Source organism: Mizuhopecten yessoensis, unplaced genomic scaffold (genome assembly GCF_002113885.1).
Source record: "Mizuhopecten yessoensis strain PY_sf001 unplaced genomic scaffold, ASM211388v2 scaffold8221, whole genome shotgun sequence".
In the NCBI taxonomy this organism is placed as follows: Eukaryota; Metazoa; Mollusca; class Bivalvia; order Pectinida; family Pectinidae; genus Mizuhopecten; species Mizuhopecten yessoensis.
In genome coordinates this window covers 464,615-481,959 of record NW_018407439.1, presented here as the reverse complement: position 1 = coordinate 481,959, position 17,345 = coordinate 464,615, and the positions used below count along the sequence as shown (strand labels likewise).

The 17,345-nt window shown below is 34.9% G+C and overlaps 2 protein-coding genes across 2 annotated transcripts in view; one reads left to right on the top strand and one right to left on the bottom strand.

The window, feature by feature from the left end:
• The window catches only part of LOC110455446 (M-phase phosphoprotein 8-like), a 38,321-nt gene that overhangs the window by 11,280 nt on the left and 9,696 nt on the right, over window positions 1–17,345 (bottom strand). The window contains exons 2-6 of the mRNA XM_021505587.1: window positions 10,623–10,784; window positions 9,494–9,970; window positions 9,228–9,270; window positions 7,913–8,542; window positions 7,626–7,690 (exon numbers count right to left, since the gene is read on the bottom strand). Of these exons, the coding sequence (XP_021361262.1) occupies window positions 7,626–7,690; window positions 7,913–8,542; window positions 9,228–9,270; window positions 9,494–9,970; window positions 10,623–10,784 (1,377 nt within the window). The remainder of the gene's footprint in view (window positions 1–7,625; window positions 7,691–7,912; window positions 8,543–9,227; window positions 9,271–9,493; window positions 9,971–10,622; window positions 10,785–17,345) is intronic.
• The window catches only part of LOC110455447, a 65,744-nt gene continuing 62,935 nt past the window's right edge, over window positions 14,537–17,345 (top strand). The window contains exon 1 of the mRNA XM_021505589.1: window positions 14,537–14,810. Coding sequence (XP_021361264.1) covers window positions 14,801–14,810 — 10 coding nt within the window. The 5' untranslated portion in view covers window positions 14,537–14,800. The remainder of the gene's footprint in view (window positions 14,811–17,345) is intronic.

The following is a 17,345-nucleotide window of genomic DNA, read 5'->3' as shown; positions in this document are numbered from 1 at the left end:
TGCAAATTCACAAGTCAAATTTCAAACCCAAGAATCCTCCAAGTTCATTTTAACCCAAGAATCCTCCAAGTTCATTTTGGGACATCAAAAACAATCATTGTGATTATGGCAAATTAAACCTCAATGTAGTCTACCTACCAGGTAATGTCATTTGCACTTTGAAATCACCTCTTATTTGCTTTTTTATTCTTAAAAACCTGAACCCTTTTAATTGCTGAAAAATTGCTTGACAAAAGGTGGCAGTATAAGATGTTGAATGTGTTATTGAATTACACTGGAATGACTATTTAAATTCACAACTGAAGCTTGTCATGATTTGTCTTTACAGTATAAATATATGTATATTGTGTGTTCCTTCCTTCATACAAATTCTCTGTGTGTCACCTAGCTGACCTTTCTTTTCTACATAAAAATGCTGTGCATGTCAATTAGCTGGACTTTTCTTTCTACATACAATATCTGTTCATGTCAACTAGCTGGCCTATCCTTTTTACATACAAATTCTATGCATGTCAACTAGCTGGCCTTTTCCCCCTACATAAAATATATATCGGTGCATGTCAACCTCCTTGAAAGTTCATTTCTATATACAATATTTGTGCATGTCAACTAGTTGGTCTTTTTTCCTTACATAAAATGTATATATCTGTGACGTAACTTAGTTGGCCTTCTTTCCCTACATGAAATATATATTGATGCATGTCAACTAACTGGCCTTTCCTTTCTACATACAAGTTCTGTGCATGTCAATCAATTCATGGTAAATGGGCAGGTGCCCTGCCACATCCACATGCATTATGTAACAAAGAAGTTGCTCCAGTGGACCTGCAGCCAGCCTATATCACAGCCAGGAGATGGATGTAGCCGGTGACAGTCTTCAAACCTAACACACTTTTGTGGTTGTGTACCAGGGTTCAATTACTACCGATCAATATAACAGGCAAATATCTGTTCACCGCCCAAGATTCTAATCAACAGTGCATATAGATCAACCTTTCAACAAAATAGGTTGAGTGTACGCAGAAAAATGACCAGCAGCCATACACGAAAACCTACTGCAACAGGTTTTTAAAACCTGTTGCTTTTTTGGTCTCTTTAAATATGCTTTTTTGGTCTCTTTAAATATGCTTTTTTGGTCTCTTTAAATATGCTTTTACTTATAATACAGGGAGTGACGAGGTAGTACAAGCCTTTTGCACAAATTATCAGTTCATTATATTGAAATCAGGTCAGACCCTACTTCACACTGTAAATTCAGTGTTATATATGCTCTCTACCTACTCAAATACTGGCGACAATGACTATATAGTCATTTCAGTAGTAACTAGTGCTCTATTTTAAGGACCATGGTCTCGAGGTGAATACTGTACTAATTTATTGAAAGGCAATGTGATGTATGTATTACCAGAATATATAGGTCAATGTATGTCAGGAGGAATGATTGACCTGATATTTTGACACAAAAGTCTCAAGCCGGAACTGAAAATCTTTTAAATGGACTATAGGTATGCTGTATACAGTAAAGCTAAGTCACCATTAAACCTTTTACAGTGTTAAAACCAATTAGGTGGAGAAAATGGCCAAATGGTCCATGCATGCAACCAAAATCAATACACACACAGGTACCAATCAATATTTGTGCAATAGACCATGTCATATTTATAGTAAATTAAACAGAAATGCTTGATGTGCCATCAACTGTTAACTCAATTTCAGATTTGGACTTCAGAAAGAGGTCTAATCCAATTAGTTTGTGTGAACACACATGTACATGTATACTAGATCAATACATCAGCTGGTCATTGCACTGGGATACAGATGACCATATGTGTGTGGCCAAGGGTTTGAGAGCCGCTGGGTCATTGCCCATTGCTGGGTCATTGCCCACTCCGGCCATGTAGCTAGGCCACGCATCCTTTACACAGTATTGAACACAGATCAATAAGGCACTATTTGTTCAGATCTCATTCAAAGTAAACCAGCTTTGATGTTAATAAGTATGGTATTTCATAGCTTTTTTGTAGTAAGAAAGAGATATTTTTTTACATTGTAGCTAGCTATAGCCTAAAAACACTGTAAATGAGGTCAGAAAAGAATAACAATAAGCACGGTTTGTCTAATTAAACTTGTTAATGGAAATATATCATGGCAACTAGAGGAATATGTCGTTTTTCCTAACAGTCTAACCTTTTCTTATTTCTGTGATATCATCTATAGCATAAATGCAATTGTCTAATCTATGGTGATCAGCTACAGGTGGTCCCCCACAAAGACACGCTGTGCGCTACCATCTTGGCCAGTAAGATCAATTACCTTGGTATGTTGATAAAACTAGATTAGCAATTTTTGTAAAGTAAAGTTAAACTTTTTAACAATTTTTTGTTCACGGATATATAAGATGCTGCCCAGCATAACCTCCTTCAAACAATAAAAACACAAATCCCTCCTTAACCCTTTTTTTGTACGCACATGCATGTAGTGATATACCTTTATTTATTACCTGACCATCCTGAATTTCAATTATCTACATATCATGAAAACCATAAAACTGATATGAAAAGATTTATGTAGCTGATCCCAGTGCAGTGACCTCTACATCTAGTGATGGGATGTGATCTACGGCGTTCAGATTGATTTCCAATATACATGTAGTCTGTGACATACATCAATAGTTATATGCATTGCTAGTTCAATGGAAAGAGATCTATTGCCAAGTCGCTGTCCGATCGGCGATGTCAGCCGAGTCATACAGTATGTATGTGTAGGATGGTCAAATGACCATAATTATATATACGTAAGTAAAGCTTGAAGATGGGAGATTTTAGCTTTCACCACAAATACAAGTTGTATCATTTCAAGTTTGTTAAAATCAGTTAGATTAAAAAAGAAAATCTGGTTCTTTTTTATATAATACTTGGTATGTATTAATTTATAATATAATGAAGTGATCAATGTAATTTGTAGGACAGAGAATATCCAGAGATGGGCCCTACTTTAACCTAAAGGTCACTGTGTGTCGTTGTACTAGGTGATCCCATTGGTGCAATACCATTGATTTTCCCTGATCTACATACTGAGTACATTTACAGTACATATACAAACAACTGCACTATATTTCCGACTTCAAAAGAAACTAGTTTCCTATATACCACAATACATAATACAGTATAACTGGTCATCAAGGTATGCCTTCCAGGGATTCCCATAAAAAGTACCGGCATGAACAAACATCTGTTTGTTGAGGATTCTAAGTACATGTACATATTTGCCACAGCTAAGGTTGAATGATGACACAGGTATGATGGGGACATCTAAGGGCTACGTTCAAGTGTTATCGACTGAAATGTCATAAGTTATACAGAATAGGAAGAAACCCAACCCAGTCACAGGCTATCAACAGGTACCAATAGGAAAGATAAATGAGTGCTTTGAATTCTTAGAATATACATATCCATGTTCAATATATTCTACTGTCAATATGTACATGTATATAATAGAATAAAGGTAGAGAATCTAGATTGTAAACCATGCTAGAATTAATATACTCAAGTGAAACTTTTACATCGAATGTTGTTCTTTTGTAGAACGAAAATAAAAAAACTTTTTGTTATCCAAGCCTCAGAACATTTGATACAAAGTTTGAAGAGATTTAATTGTTAGTCTTGGTGCAGTTAACGTTGTGAACATGTTTCTAAATCAATATCAGGAATATCCTGTTTATTATGTAGTTCCTGCCAATTAAAGTCCCTGTAATATTGAGAGATATGAAAGCTCCCACGTAATTTTATTAAGTTTAAAAGCTTACAAACATCCATGCCTTGCATATTCAGTATGTCTTAACATATTTACTATAATGATAAATGAGCTTGATTGTATTTTATCATTTATTACATAATATATCTAATTTCTTAAAAACAATTTATAGACTGTGAAAAAAGAATTGGTGAATAAAGACTGTATAAAAAAAATGCCAACAAAACAAAGTATCAAAGAAAAATTACAAGAAGATGCTTCCAGACAACTATATGTGCAAGGTGGATTTGTTGACAGTAAGTAAATTTTTCCTTATATTGTTTACCCAAGGGGTTAAAGTATGCCGGGCATAATGAATATATCATTTTTGAAATAATACTCATTTACCATAAAAAATAAACAAACCAAATCTGCAGTAAAAAAAGAAATCAATAATTCCTAATTTGCTGACTACAGCAGCTGTATAGCACACCTCAAGGTAGCCATCAGATTGTGTCCCTATATATATATACTACAAAAGGCTTTTGTCTGGTTTTGATAGACTGATGCTGATATTTTCAACTTATATAATCTTGTATCACATTTTTTTGTTTTCAATTTCTTTGTGAAGAACCATGCTAAATTATACCATGATTATTTATAGCACATTGTGATTATCAAACACAAACTTAATCATAGCATTTTCTAACAGCTTATTTTACCTGGGTTTTTTAAATAAAAATAAAAAAAATAAAAAAAATAAAAACATTAGGCTATCACAATATATTATATCACATTTTTACATATTAATCAACATATTATTTATTAGTAAACAAATAAGTGTGCCATTGTTCTTCTTTTGAAAATTCCTTAATATTAAGTATACACTACTAAAAAAACAGGAACTAATTGATATTGTACCGACACAGTAGAATCAACACGATTTAGCCTTAATCTGTCAGTCATTCTGAGAACAGCAGTAATGATTGAAAGAAAACATGCAATATAACACTCCAATTTGTCATGCCAATATTTATTTTTACAGATACACATCAAGGCTGACCCGATTCTAGAACGTATTACTGTACAAATGATCCCCCAATATTTCTACCACAGGTATAAGGTGGTGGGGGGGAGGGGGAGGGGAATGGGGTAATTACCATTCTAGCATCTCCCAGCAGGGGCACTCCCATCAGCAATTAGAGGGGGTATCCAATCTGTTGCACTATCTTACTACATATACAGAGAGGGGGTATCCTCCCTAGGACTTTCTTCCATTAGACACTGGGGGTATCCAATCTAGATCTGTTACAACATCTTACTACATATACAGAGAGGGGGTATCTTCCCTAGGACTTTCTCCCATTAGACACTGGGGGTATCTAATCTAGATCTGTTACAACATCTTACCACATATACAGGGAGGGGGTATCCTCCCTATGACTCTCACCCATTAGATACCTGGGGCACAGGGTAGTATATCCTACTAGACAGTAAACAGCCCCCAGTTTCCTCTGGCCCTGTCACCAGACTTAAGACATTTTGACAGATAGAGTCTGGCATCCCACATCAGACATCTCTCAAAATGTTTAAGTCTGGTGTCAGGGCCAGAGGAAACTCTGCGCTATACCTTTCAGGATGGTTCAGGCCAATCACACAAATATTATTCTGTACAACACCAATAACAGCTAACTAGGCCTGTACAGCTGACAATGCCATCACTGTGTGTTGTCCTACTGACCTATATTGATCACCTTCATCTGTTACTATTTATAGACAGGTTGATGACCAGCCCTAACCTCACTACAGACCTGTTGAGGTCGGCCTTGCTGTGTATAGCCACTGTTCCTTTACCTGTAGATTGGTGCCAGACCTCTGGTAAACCAGTACAATGTTTTATGACCTCTTTATGTTTACACACTACACCTATGTACATGTGTACTGGTCCCTGACCTGTATATATATATACATACATGTATATTATGTGCATAATTTTGTATACTAAACTGGCCAATGCTCTCTGACCTGTAAATTCTAAACCAGAGAATCTATATAACTTTGCATGTATATCTCATGTAAACTATATTTTAAGCCACTAAAGAATAGATTTATGATCAACCAGCTGAGGACGACTATCTCTTATAAAGATATACCAGTATATTGTTTATAAAACTGCTTTGAATCTGTACTTGTATTGCTAATTTGTTCCCATCTACCAGGTATGTCACAACATTAGTGTACGTGTCATATAATTCATCCATAAATTGTCCATCTATATATATGATGATGATAGGATACACAGGGAGACAAGACTTTACCAACCAAAGGGAACAGTTGGTTGGATATGAAAGCATGGTGCATGAAAGCACATTTTTTAACAAAGAAAAAATTGTCATTTGGGGATTTCACTAATGTCAGGTTTCACTGCATGAGAAACTAAGGCAGTGTACACACAACTGAAACATGTACATGTACATTATAACAAACACAATCGTTTATGAAGGAAACATATTCAAGTCCTTAAATGACCTAAGCTGTTAATAGGACGTTAAACAAGACAAAACCAAACCAAACCATCCCTAACTGCAGGATTAATTCTAGTCAACAGGTAGAAGACATCACAGACTCCTCATTATCCTCTTAACCAATACAATTTGGCCAAGGGGGAATTAGCCTGACCACATCTAATCAGTTTGTATATGTCAAAAGCATGTATAAATTTATACAGTGGGAGCGTGATACGTTTTCAACACCTACAACAGGAAGTAGAACACACCTAGACAGTGTCCTGTACATCGATGAATGATTGTTTTCTTATGTTAATCAGTTAACAAGGAAACAAACACATTTCAGTTATAAATTACTGATCAATCAATCTTGTGTATTACTCTGTAACTGTAACTTAAATCAAGATTAAAAGTACTAGCTATATGGATGAGATATCCTAAAAATATTGAATCATTCAAATCGTTGATTGTACAACCACAATATTATAGTACATGTATTTCATTTCAGTAAATTCTTAATTGAATATCTCAATTAGCTTCTTCATTTTAGATTTTCCGAGGTCCCAATATCAAAATAACAATTTATTCTGTATAAAACTACATATTTGTAGGCCAGTAAATAGTGTGTCTTTTCTTAGTATTTATAATGTACTTACATATTCCATACCTATGCACTAAGTAACAGAAAGATTAAAGATATAAGTGCTCTGGGCAATTAGCCAATGATGAGAGATTCCTGATCTGAGTATATATATATAGGGAACTCCATTCTATACCAGAATCATTGTTCTCTATGCTTACTGCACCACTGCTCTACCAAACACATCCCCCAGTGTAAACTTTAACTGAATTTTATACATATCTGTACCTAAGTTGTCAGAAGTCAGGTACTCATTGGAATTCTATGTTGTAGCTCCAGTGTACATTTGTAGTAACAGCCATGTAAACAAACGGTTCTTATTACCTTATTTTTGTTTATCTTTGTGAGCTCAATAAACTAGTTTAAATATTACAAGCAGTGACAACTTTCTGAAGGTGACTATTTCATATATAAACATGATGCTCATTTTGACCAAGGTTCACAGACAACTGATGCTTTCACAATCATTTAATGACTGTTTAGAGGTCAATGTGAGTGGTCCCAGTACCAAATACTCCAATATACTTCCATTCAGCGCCATGTTGATTTGCTACTGTACTTATGCATGTCAAACACCCATACCGTCTTACTGTTTTTACATGGTCTGAGCAGTCTATCCTGTAATATCAGTAAGTTTCAGCAAAAAAGGTACATGAAATCATACAATAACAAATATTATCCGATACCTGTATTAAGACATCCAGCGGTTTCATATTGTGTTTGATTGCATGCCTAGGAATACCCACCTTTTGTTGATCCAAATCGTCCAGGTCTATATCATCTAGTTCAATATCAAAGCTTAGGTCAGCCCCTGAAAATGACAGCCACCCAATTGTAACATATACACCATTCCATATGGAACTATATCATTATTTTAGAACATATGAATTACGAAAAATTACAGTGAATTTTCAAAATTCTCTCAATATATTCACATCAGTAACTGTGCATGATCCTTATATTTTTTTCTACTGTACTGAGACAGAAACAGGTAAATAAAAACTCCAATGATCACTTTCACAACACCACTCACCTCTGCCCTCTGATTTGGTACTTTCTGGTAATAAAGGTAAGAACGATCCATTCCAAATATCGTCTAACGGCTGTGAGAAATCCACAGAATCACGCCTTTTTACACCTGATTTAGCTCCCCTATCAGAGTCTTGACTAGTAACACTACTCACGGAACTACCCATGCCACTATCGGAGAAGTCAGAGTCTTTTCGTTGTTTACTGAGTCTAGCACTACTTGAATCATGACTATGTTTTCGCTTGTGTCCGACATTACCGGTAAAACTATTGTCTGAATTGTTGGACAGTCTTTGTCTGTCTGACCTTGACCCTGTGTCGTTTGGGGTACTAGAGGCTAAAGCCTGTAGCTGCCGGTTTTCACTCGGGGATTCCACAGACATTTTCCTTGGAGGCGTACTGCCTCCTGACAAATAGGACTTAATTGGACTAGACGGTTTATCAATGATGGCTTCCCGTTTTAATGTGTCAATTTTAGGAGTTTTTGATGACCCTGTGACCTTGCTGTCCTTAGAGGTCACAGATTTGACCTTCACACTGGTAAAAGAGTCTCTTTTCTCTGTGTTAGATTTGTCTTTCAAACCTGAGGAGGAAGCACTTAGCTTATGTTTCTTGGACTTCTTTGTCTTCGCTTCTGTAACAGCATTAAAACAAAACCATTAAAACAGAATAATTAAAACTGGACCATTAAAACAGAATCATTAAAACTGAACCATTAAAACTGAACAGCATACAATGTGTATATTCTAACAGTATTACGACAGTTTCTAAGCGAACAGAAAAGTCTATCCACATAAACATAGAAACAGTATATAAGCAGAATGAATATAACTGGTCACAGTACATTTATATTTAGTAAGAAAATACATATTTGGCAGAAGACTTTATCAATATCAAACACAGTATTAGAAAATATGAAAGTTGTGTGACTATGTTGATGTATGTAGCCAACATTCTTAATTACTTTATGATAATGAATCACTGTTTTACAGACAGCTATATGTATGGGTGTAGGCCATGTTCTCACACTACTGTATACATATGTGTCATGTCAGCCATGCACAAATTTGACCTTGAACTAGTTGACCTTCACATTAAGGATAGACAAGAACTTGAACTCAAGATTAGAGGCTTCCTAAGGTAATTATTTTTATCAGTCCCATGTATAAGTGAATCTGAATACAATAATCTTATCTGTAAAATGTTCTGCCAGGTCGGTAACCATAAATCATATATCTGTAACAAGACCCCAGTCTCAGAACTGAATCAGGATATACACTAATACAGCCAGAGTTTGTCTAAAAGATAAAGAGGCATACCTTCAGTGGAAGCAATTTGCTCATTCTCCCTCTTCTCTTTGGACTATAAAAAAGAAATTTAAATAATAAAATTACAGATAATACTGTGAATACAGAGAGGACCACTTCCTTGTGTAAACAAAGAAAATCATAAAAAAGTTGTGTATGCATCACAAATCTGATATTATTGTACCTGAATCTTTTTAGATAGTTTGTTATCTTTTTTTATAACCAAAACTTTTATATATAGAGGTGTATGTATCTGTTCCCCCGTTTTCCCGACTTACATTAACTGTAAGAACTTCATTTTTCTCTCCATTGCACATTCCAGTCTGTACTGGTTCCTCGCTGCCATTATAAGTTATGGGCACAGAGTCTCTACTGATATTTTCAATATCACTGGATGATGAGTCCGACTCGGAATCTGTCAGAAGACTGACCATGGAACTTCTTGAGGAATGTTTCTTTGGTCTTAGTTTGGGTCTTCGTAACCCTTTATCCCTTTCTCTTATGTTTCTGGAAGAGTTTTTCTTCTTCCCTCTTTTTCGTAGAGTTTTCTCCTCATCTTCCTCATCGTCATCCTTGGGTGATTTTGGAGCTCTACCTCCACCCTTCACGCGAGAGTACATGTCTGTGGCAAAGAGGTTGAGGCGACCTTCTTCCAAGTCCTTCCAAAAGGTGTCCTTCAGTGTGGTTGGGACTTGGGCAGGAGACCCCTCCCGTGAATGGTCTGGTTCCACAAGGGTACGTCCCTCCATCATGTCCTGTATCACACAATTATTAAGTGTTGGTTTTTATTCAGTACATAAATCAATAAACAGGTTATGAATATTTCTTTACATAAATCAATTTATGGTTGCCAACATTAAAATACGTTTAAATGATCCAGTATCTAATTAAGACCTGTCATCCCAAGGTGAAATGAGGCCAAATGGGCCTGTATCTCTCATGTCTTTTCCATGTTGTTGGCAATACATCTAGCATCTGTGACCTTCAAAACGAGTCAACATCAATTCCAACAAACTTGATTTCAACTTATATAATTAGCAAGCTAACACTAAACAAACTAAATATCATAACTCTATACCTTATGAATCTTTGATGAAAGTTTTCAACTTATATTATTCATGCACCCCTCAAAGTGAATCGAGCCATTCATTTACACATACTTTTATCTAGCCTGCTACTGGCCAGTTATCATAAGAATTTAGAAGAAATTGTTTTAAGGTCTTAACACATTTTACACACAAAAGTGGGTCATGATCATTCATTTGAACAACTTGGTTAGACATAAGAAGTTGTTGAAATAAAAATATTGATGTTTGGATGGACAGAAAATACTGCACAATGGCATAAGTTCCAAATAATATAAACCTAGACTTGTCATTTCTTATGTACAGTGTTGATTTAACATGCCTTTCTTGTCTTTCTTTCCTTTGCTCGTTTTAGTTGCTGTTCATTCCTCTTTTTCTCAAACTCCTCAATGAGGTCGAGACATGACTGTAGATTTTCGATAGGTTCCCAGGTGTCGTCGGCAGCTCCATAGCCTCTCCATCTCACCTTGTAAAGTGTCTTGCCCTGTAACATACAAAATTAAACACACTGTAGAAAACCTATTACAATTAACCAGTTGTTAATGATTACTTGTAATAGAAATTTAAAATTTAAATCCCATTTCTGATTACTTGTCAGGTTGTAATATGGGAATAAAGTACCACAGTACAGGTTACCATCAGACATGTGGTCAGTTTTGGTGGTGGTGGTGGTGGGGGCGATTTTTCAACAACAAAAAAACTTCAGCCTTGACCAGCTTCTAAATCTTTTGCAGTATATACAATATAACTATATCACGGACAGGTGTCTGTAAATAATCGAACACAAACATTTTACATATTGTAACTTATTGTTCATAATTGCAATCATCTTTCTATTAATTTGTAATTAGCACTGTCACAATTATTGGCTTAGGGAGACATTTTCTTTGGTGTTATGTTGCAATCAACGACTGTAGATAAACAAGGTGTCTGATTTAACTGGATTAATATCTGAAAGTGTCTATTTTGATTAACAAGGACAAATTAAAAGAACAGTGACCTAGTGTAATTTCAGTACTAATATGAACTAGCATTGATACAAGCTTTTCCAATCTTACATAGGGTGTCTTCACACTCCAAACCAGATGTACAGTGTAGGTTAGGACAGTGCATTTGGTGTAGTCAAATACATTTCAGCTAAAAAAAGTAAGTGAATTATATATAATTTGAGATAAATTGCCATTTTAATCAACACCTGCAGTGAAGTATACAAGACGTGTACAAGATTGCAGATGTTCACATCATAATCCTGTATAGTACTCTCTGGAAATTCATGTACATGTACAAAAAACATATATATAGAAGAAATTTGGTACATGTATATGGACTTGTGGTTGTGACTAACAGAAATCTGATCACAAATGTTGGTATGGAAAAGTCAGTCTAGATCTGTTAGAGTAGCAGATTTTCTTAGTATTTTTTCATTATTTGTGTACAACAAGAAAACCCCCAGAACTCCTGCTGAACTCATCTGATGACAGATTACAAGGTGGCTGGTATCAAACCCAATACCTGGACTCCTGTGGGACCAAACCCACATCTTCTACCATATCACTTTCCACTTTCTTGTAGCACAGACCACTCAAGTGTCTCAGACGACACAGCTCATTAAAAGCCAGTCTTGTGACCAACAACATACTAAAATAGGTTGTTTTTCATAGAGTTAACAACTAAGTCTGTACGGCTCATGTTTTTTTCTTAACCTAACCCTTGAAGCTCAATGCAACCTGAGTTTTGGATGTAGCAACTTAAATTATTCTTATACATGTATATTTCTGAAGGAGGTAGCAGTACATGTATATGAATTAAATGATTAATACTTTTATATCTGTTTGTCCTAACTGAGATTTCAACAATAATATTGCAAAAAATACATAATGTGACTACTTTTTCACTTTTTACAGTAATTTGACAGCAAAATCTACATAACAAGGAAATGTCTATTCAGACTGGTTTTTTCCCCAATTATGTAATAAACTTTATGTATTAGGGTAATTTTACTGTCTGGTTTCAATTTGTCTGTCAACAGTTTTTGTGACATATTTCTGCTGACCTTTACATTGTGATAGATTGACACAAAAATGACATGCTGCCCCCCTGCCCCCCTCCCACATACACACAGAAGCTTGAACTTTAGATACAAAATATGGAAAATTCTAAATAAGACAGTAGATAAAACTTTTTAATTGGTATTTAATGGAGCTAAGCTAAGTTATAAATCCATATATTTCACACCAGTAATTATATGACCACTGATTAACAAGACATTCCATATAAAGAGCCAATTGGTCAAAGCCTAGCTAGCTTACAGACAAATAAATACAAATATTGCATCCATGTTTACTCCAGAAATGTTAAATTGATAGCTATTAAAGAGTTGATTGCATAAAGATTCAGTATTATAATCTGATAGACCAGAACACCACAAGTAGTTGTAAAACTAAGGCATTATTTATAAACCTCATTTTAACAATCTGAGAGAACTAGAGAAAATAACCAGGCCCAGTTCCACCATCAATCAGTGATTGACATGCAAGACGTTTGTACATTACTATAAGATAAAATGTATACATGTAATTAAAGATTAAAGATTAATGTATGAATTTTCTATCTTATACATGGTTAAAACAAGAAGAGTTATTACATCAAAGTGTAATGACAGTTTAAGTACTTGATATGCTTCATTTGGAACAGGTACATGTACTTATATATATGTGTGTGTCTGAGATTATCGTAACACTATATATATACACACATACCGTATATAATTATATATAATGTACATTACTGGCATTAGCTGCAGTGACCCATGCTATGATAGCTGTATACATGTAGACCTAAAAGTGGCACTATTTACACCTGGCCAGGTAGACATACATCTATACGCATATGCACAGGAGCCTAGCCACATAATTCAAAGTCTCCTATAATGAAGGTACATATATACCATCATTGCCTGTTGCATCATTATGATGTGTACATTACTACTACATATGGTGTATATAATACAATACTCAACTGAGGGCAGTTAAGGATTAAAAAGCCAACATATATATATATTTATGTATGTACATGCATGGTATCTGAAGCAGAACCTATTATAATGTATAATGTCAGGGTAACCTATATATGTATACATATGGTAACAAGGTGAACAGGTCCTTTACAAGTAGATTAATTCTTTTAAATAGCCAGGTGCAACACAATTGTTTGTAAGCTTTATTTTCTGAAGGATTTTGAAAAATGTATTAATTTAAATCCAAGCTACAATATAACATTGAAGCAACTTTTCAGTTACTCAATCATGCACATAATTAATAAAAAAAAATGTATATTAAACATGCTGAATAGACTAAGTGATTAATTAGCAATCAAATGTTTAATTATTGCTGGTGTATATATGGTGAGTAATCATCAATTTTACACTAAAAGGTCACAAAGATCAATGTTGTTCTAATATAAATACATGTATATCAGGAACATTTGGAGATGAAAAACTTATACTTGATAAAAGAAATTATGTTTCAACAAAGTTTTCTACCTCCCTTTTTTGAATCAGTATTTCTGTAACCTGTTCAGTAACCATGACATGTTTTTAAACACCGCAAACTTCCTTGATTTAACTTTAGTCAGTCTTAAGCCTTAAATCTTCATCCATTCAGAGAAAATCTGACATATTGCCAAAGTTCGAAAAGGTACAGTAAACCAAAGGATAAACAACATTAAGAAGTAATTTTCGTTACAAGATCAGTGTTGGATTTACAGTTAACTCCATGACGAACGAAGCAGTCCATTACAAAAATCAACAATACTTTGAGCAAACACAAATCACAGCTGTTAAAAAAAACATGGAATATTTCCAAAATCTACAAAATCTAAATTGCTACACATAGAAATATTGATTTGAATCGATCAGCTGTCCGTGTAATCAACTCCTCTATCCAGATTGGCTCTTAAGAGCTAACAACTCCAAATATTTATCCTAGATGGAAACATTAACCCAAGATGACCTCTAATTACTGTGACGCCAGCAGTATTGTCCTCCACAAGGTGCTGACAAAGAAATGCTTCAAACACACTTTGATCAATGATATTCGAGGTATACATGTATATACTATAGATACTGGGAAAACAAATACTGTATATACAGAAACCATTTATATCCCCTTCGATATATCCGCGATAACACATGATGTAACTGATTAGATTCTTTTCAGAATGATAACACATTTTGGTATTGTTTCTTATTTTTCAGAAATTCAAGTACCATACCAAGTATTTATAGTGGTTTGTAATTTTAGTCCTTGTATTGTATGTCCATTTTATAAACTAGTGATAAAAAGGCTACTCTGCCTTACACACATCATTATATTTGATTGTGAGGATATTTGAGTTAAAAAGCTACATGCTACCAGGAGGGGAAAAGATCAGCCAGAAGACCTATAGGTATTTACCTCAAGACAGGTAGAGATAATGACTGACAGTACCAACACTAACTGAATGGCCTGGGGTAAGTCAAAGGGTGAATCACCGCTGCATTTCTCCACACATTAACCTAGCTAAACCTGTAAATCTTTACAACAACGAAGGTCTGCCAGCAATTCAGGTAGACCCAAAGGCCACTCTTTATATCTATATATAGCCAAGGGTCAGTGTCAGTTACTTAGGATTAATATATTAGAAGCATAAGTTTGGCTACATGAAATTACCTCCAATGTCTTGACATGTCAAAATATTTTGCAACACAGTAACCTACATGTTGGCTATACTTATACAGGTGTTTTATGTACCAAAATAGCCAAGCCGGAAATAATAAACAAACGTAGCCGCACCCCTAAGACTGTGCCAAGATGCACATTATGACATGCAATTATTGGCAACCCCTCTTCATGTTTTGCACATATATACATCTGGTAAAAACCAAAACAAATATGCAAAGAAGTAACTACTTAGCAGAGTCTCAAGTATACTAGTATTTTGATATATTATTGAAATTATTCTTCCATCTTGTGGTAAAGATTCCTTTCATGAGAAACCGTTTTTTTTGTTTGGTCTTGAATTTCAGTTATAATGACAAGACTGAGCTCTGACAATTGAAATAAAAATTAAACAATAAACTGACCAGAAAAGATTTTCAAAATCAATAATTCATCTTTTTTAAAAACAATGCATAGAAAATATTGAATCCTTGATTATGTATTACTTAAGTTATGTTATATCAGTTTTGTATATTATATATTGGAAGATATGAAATGATGTCATTTTATATTTATTATAATTAACATACACACAATGAACAGCCAGGACTGGCCTTTAGTTTATCACATTTTTTCTGTTGTCTTTAATTATTGTTACTTCAAACTTTGTGTTTAATGTGAGTGATGATAACATAATGAAGATACACCATTGTGATTTGTAAATATCAGTGTATATAATATACAAATGTGTGCATCAAATTACTCTTGCAATTTTTCATCCAAAATATGTTTATAAGAAATGCTGCATGCATGAACCTGCCTGTAACTGTGTCATGACATTAAACTGCCTGTAACTGTGTCATGACATTGCCCTGCCTGTAACTGTGTCATGACATTTACCTGCCTGTAACTGTGTCATGACATTAACCTGCCTGTAACTGTGTCGTGACATTAACCTGCCTGTAACTGTGTCATGACATTAACCTGCCTGTAACTGCACCAAGACATTAAGATTCAATGGCTATCTTGTATATTTTTTGCCCTGGATCAGTTTGAGGTGAACTCTAGGTAGGTACATGTACTGGTTGGTATATGTGTGTACATGTACACTTCAGTTACTATAAATAGGTGGGGAGACTGGCTGACATAATGACACACATATCAAGCAGCAGGCTTGTGAACCACACACACACAAATCCATAAACAATTTGTCTGTGAGCTGGGGAGCCTGACAAAGCTAGGAATACATGGGTGTGGGCTCTGTAAGGCCTTAAGTACATGCAGATTGATGGCTACACAATACCAACAAAAACAAACACCATCTTTAACTTGACATGTATTATAACCACAAATTTCCACCATTACACATACTCATAAAGGGATCATATGTGATTGTTCTTACACGCTCAAGCTCTGGAGGAAGATGGCCTTACTTATTTAGTCTCAAAAAGAGATCTCCACCTTTTCCATCCTCAGCCTCTCACAAACAAACACTTCCGACCGGTGGACCACCCAGCAGTCAAGTCATATTGCATGAAATTTATTATTACCATGTACCTCTGTAAAGAAACCACCGTTCTATTGAGCATATAATTATGAACAAAGTACATGTAAGTGACACATCTGTGTGTACCAGTGGCCTGTCAATCTGTAGAACTCAATATCGAATACTAGATACTTTCATACATAAAACAAATTCCTCTGGAGATCATTATTACTTTATATTTTAAAATAATCTTGAATAATTATTATTCATTAGACTATTTCAGATTGCAAAATACATGGTGGGAAAATGAATTTCTGTTAGCTTCTATAAAATTATCTGACCGATTTAATGTAAAATGAAAAAACTAACGATGTGAACTTTTGGAGAAAAAGATTTACTCTAATTTGAAGATGTGCTGAAGCGTAATGTTACATGTTACAACCGATGTCACAGTAGCAGTATAGGCCACATCTCTGCTTCAAACCAAAACAGAAGCTTACATATAATTGTGATATTTTATGCTTCAACCCCCTAGACTTTCATATGCAAAACAGGAAGGTGGTAGGCGTCTGCAGTGTATCATATGATATACCACTAGGAAGGTATGCGTGGGCACCAGCATTAACAGAACAGAAAAGGCACTACCTGAAAATTCTCCATTTGTGCTGCTCAATACATCAACTTATTAACCATGTAAAGGGTTTATGGCCACATGATTTACAAGGACCATTGTAAAATGTATCACAAATCTTATTCCTAAAATACGCTGGCAAATATGTACAAAGGAAAGCCACTTGCCCATTTATCTTCATGTTCATTCTAACGAGGGAATATTAGTATTCAATTCGAAGTTATAATATGT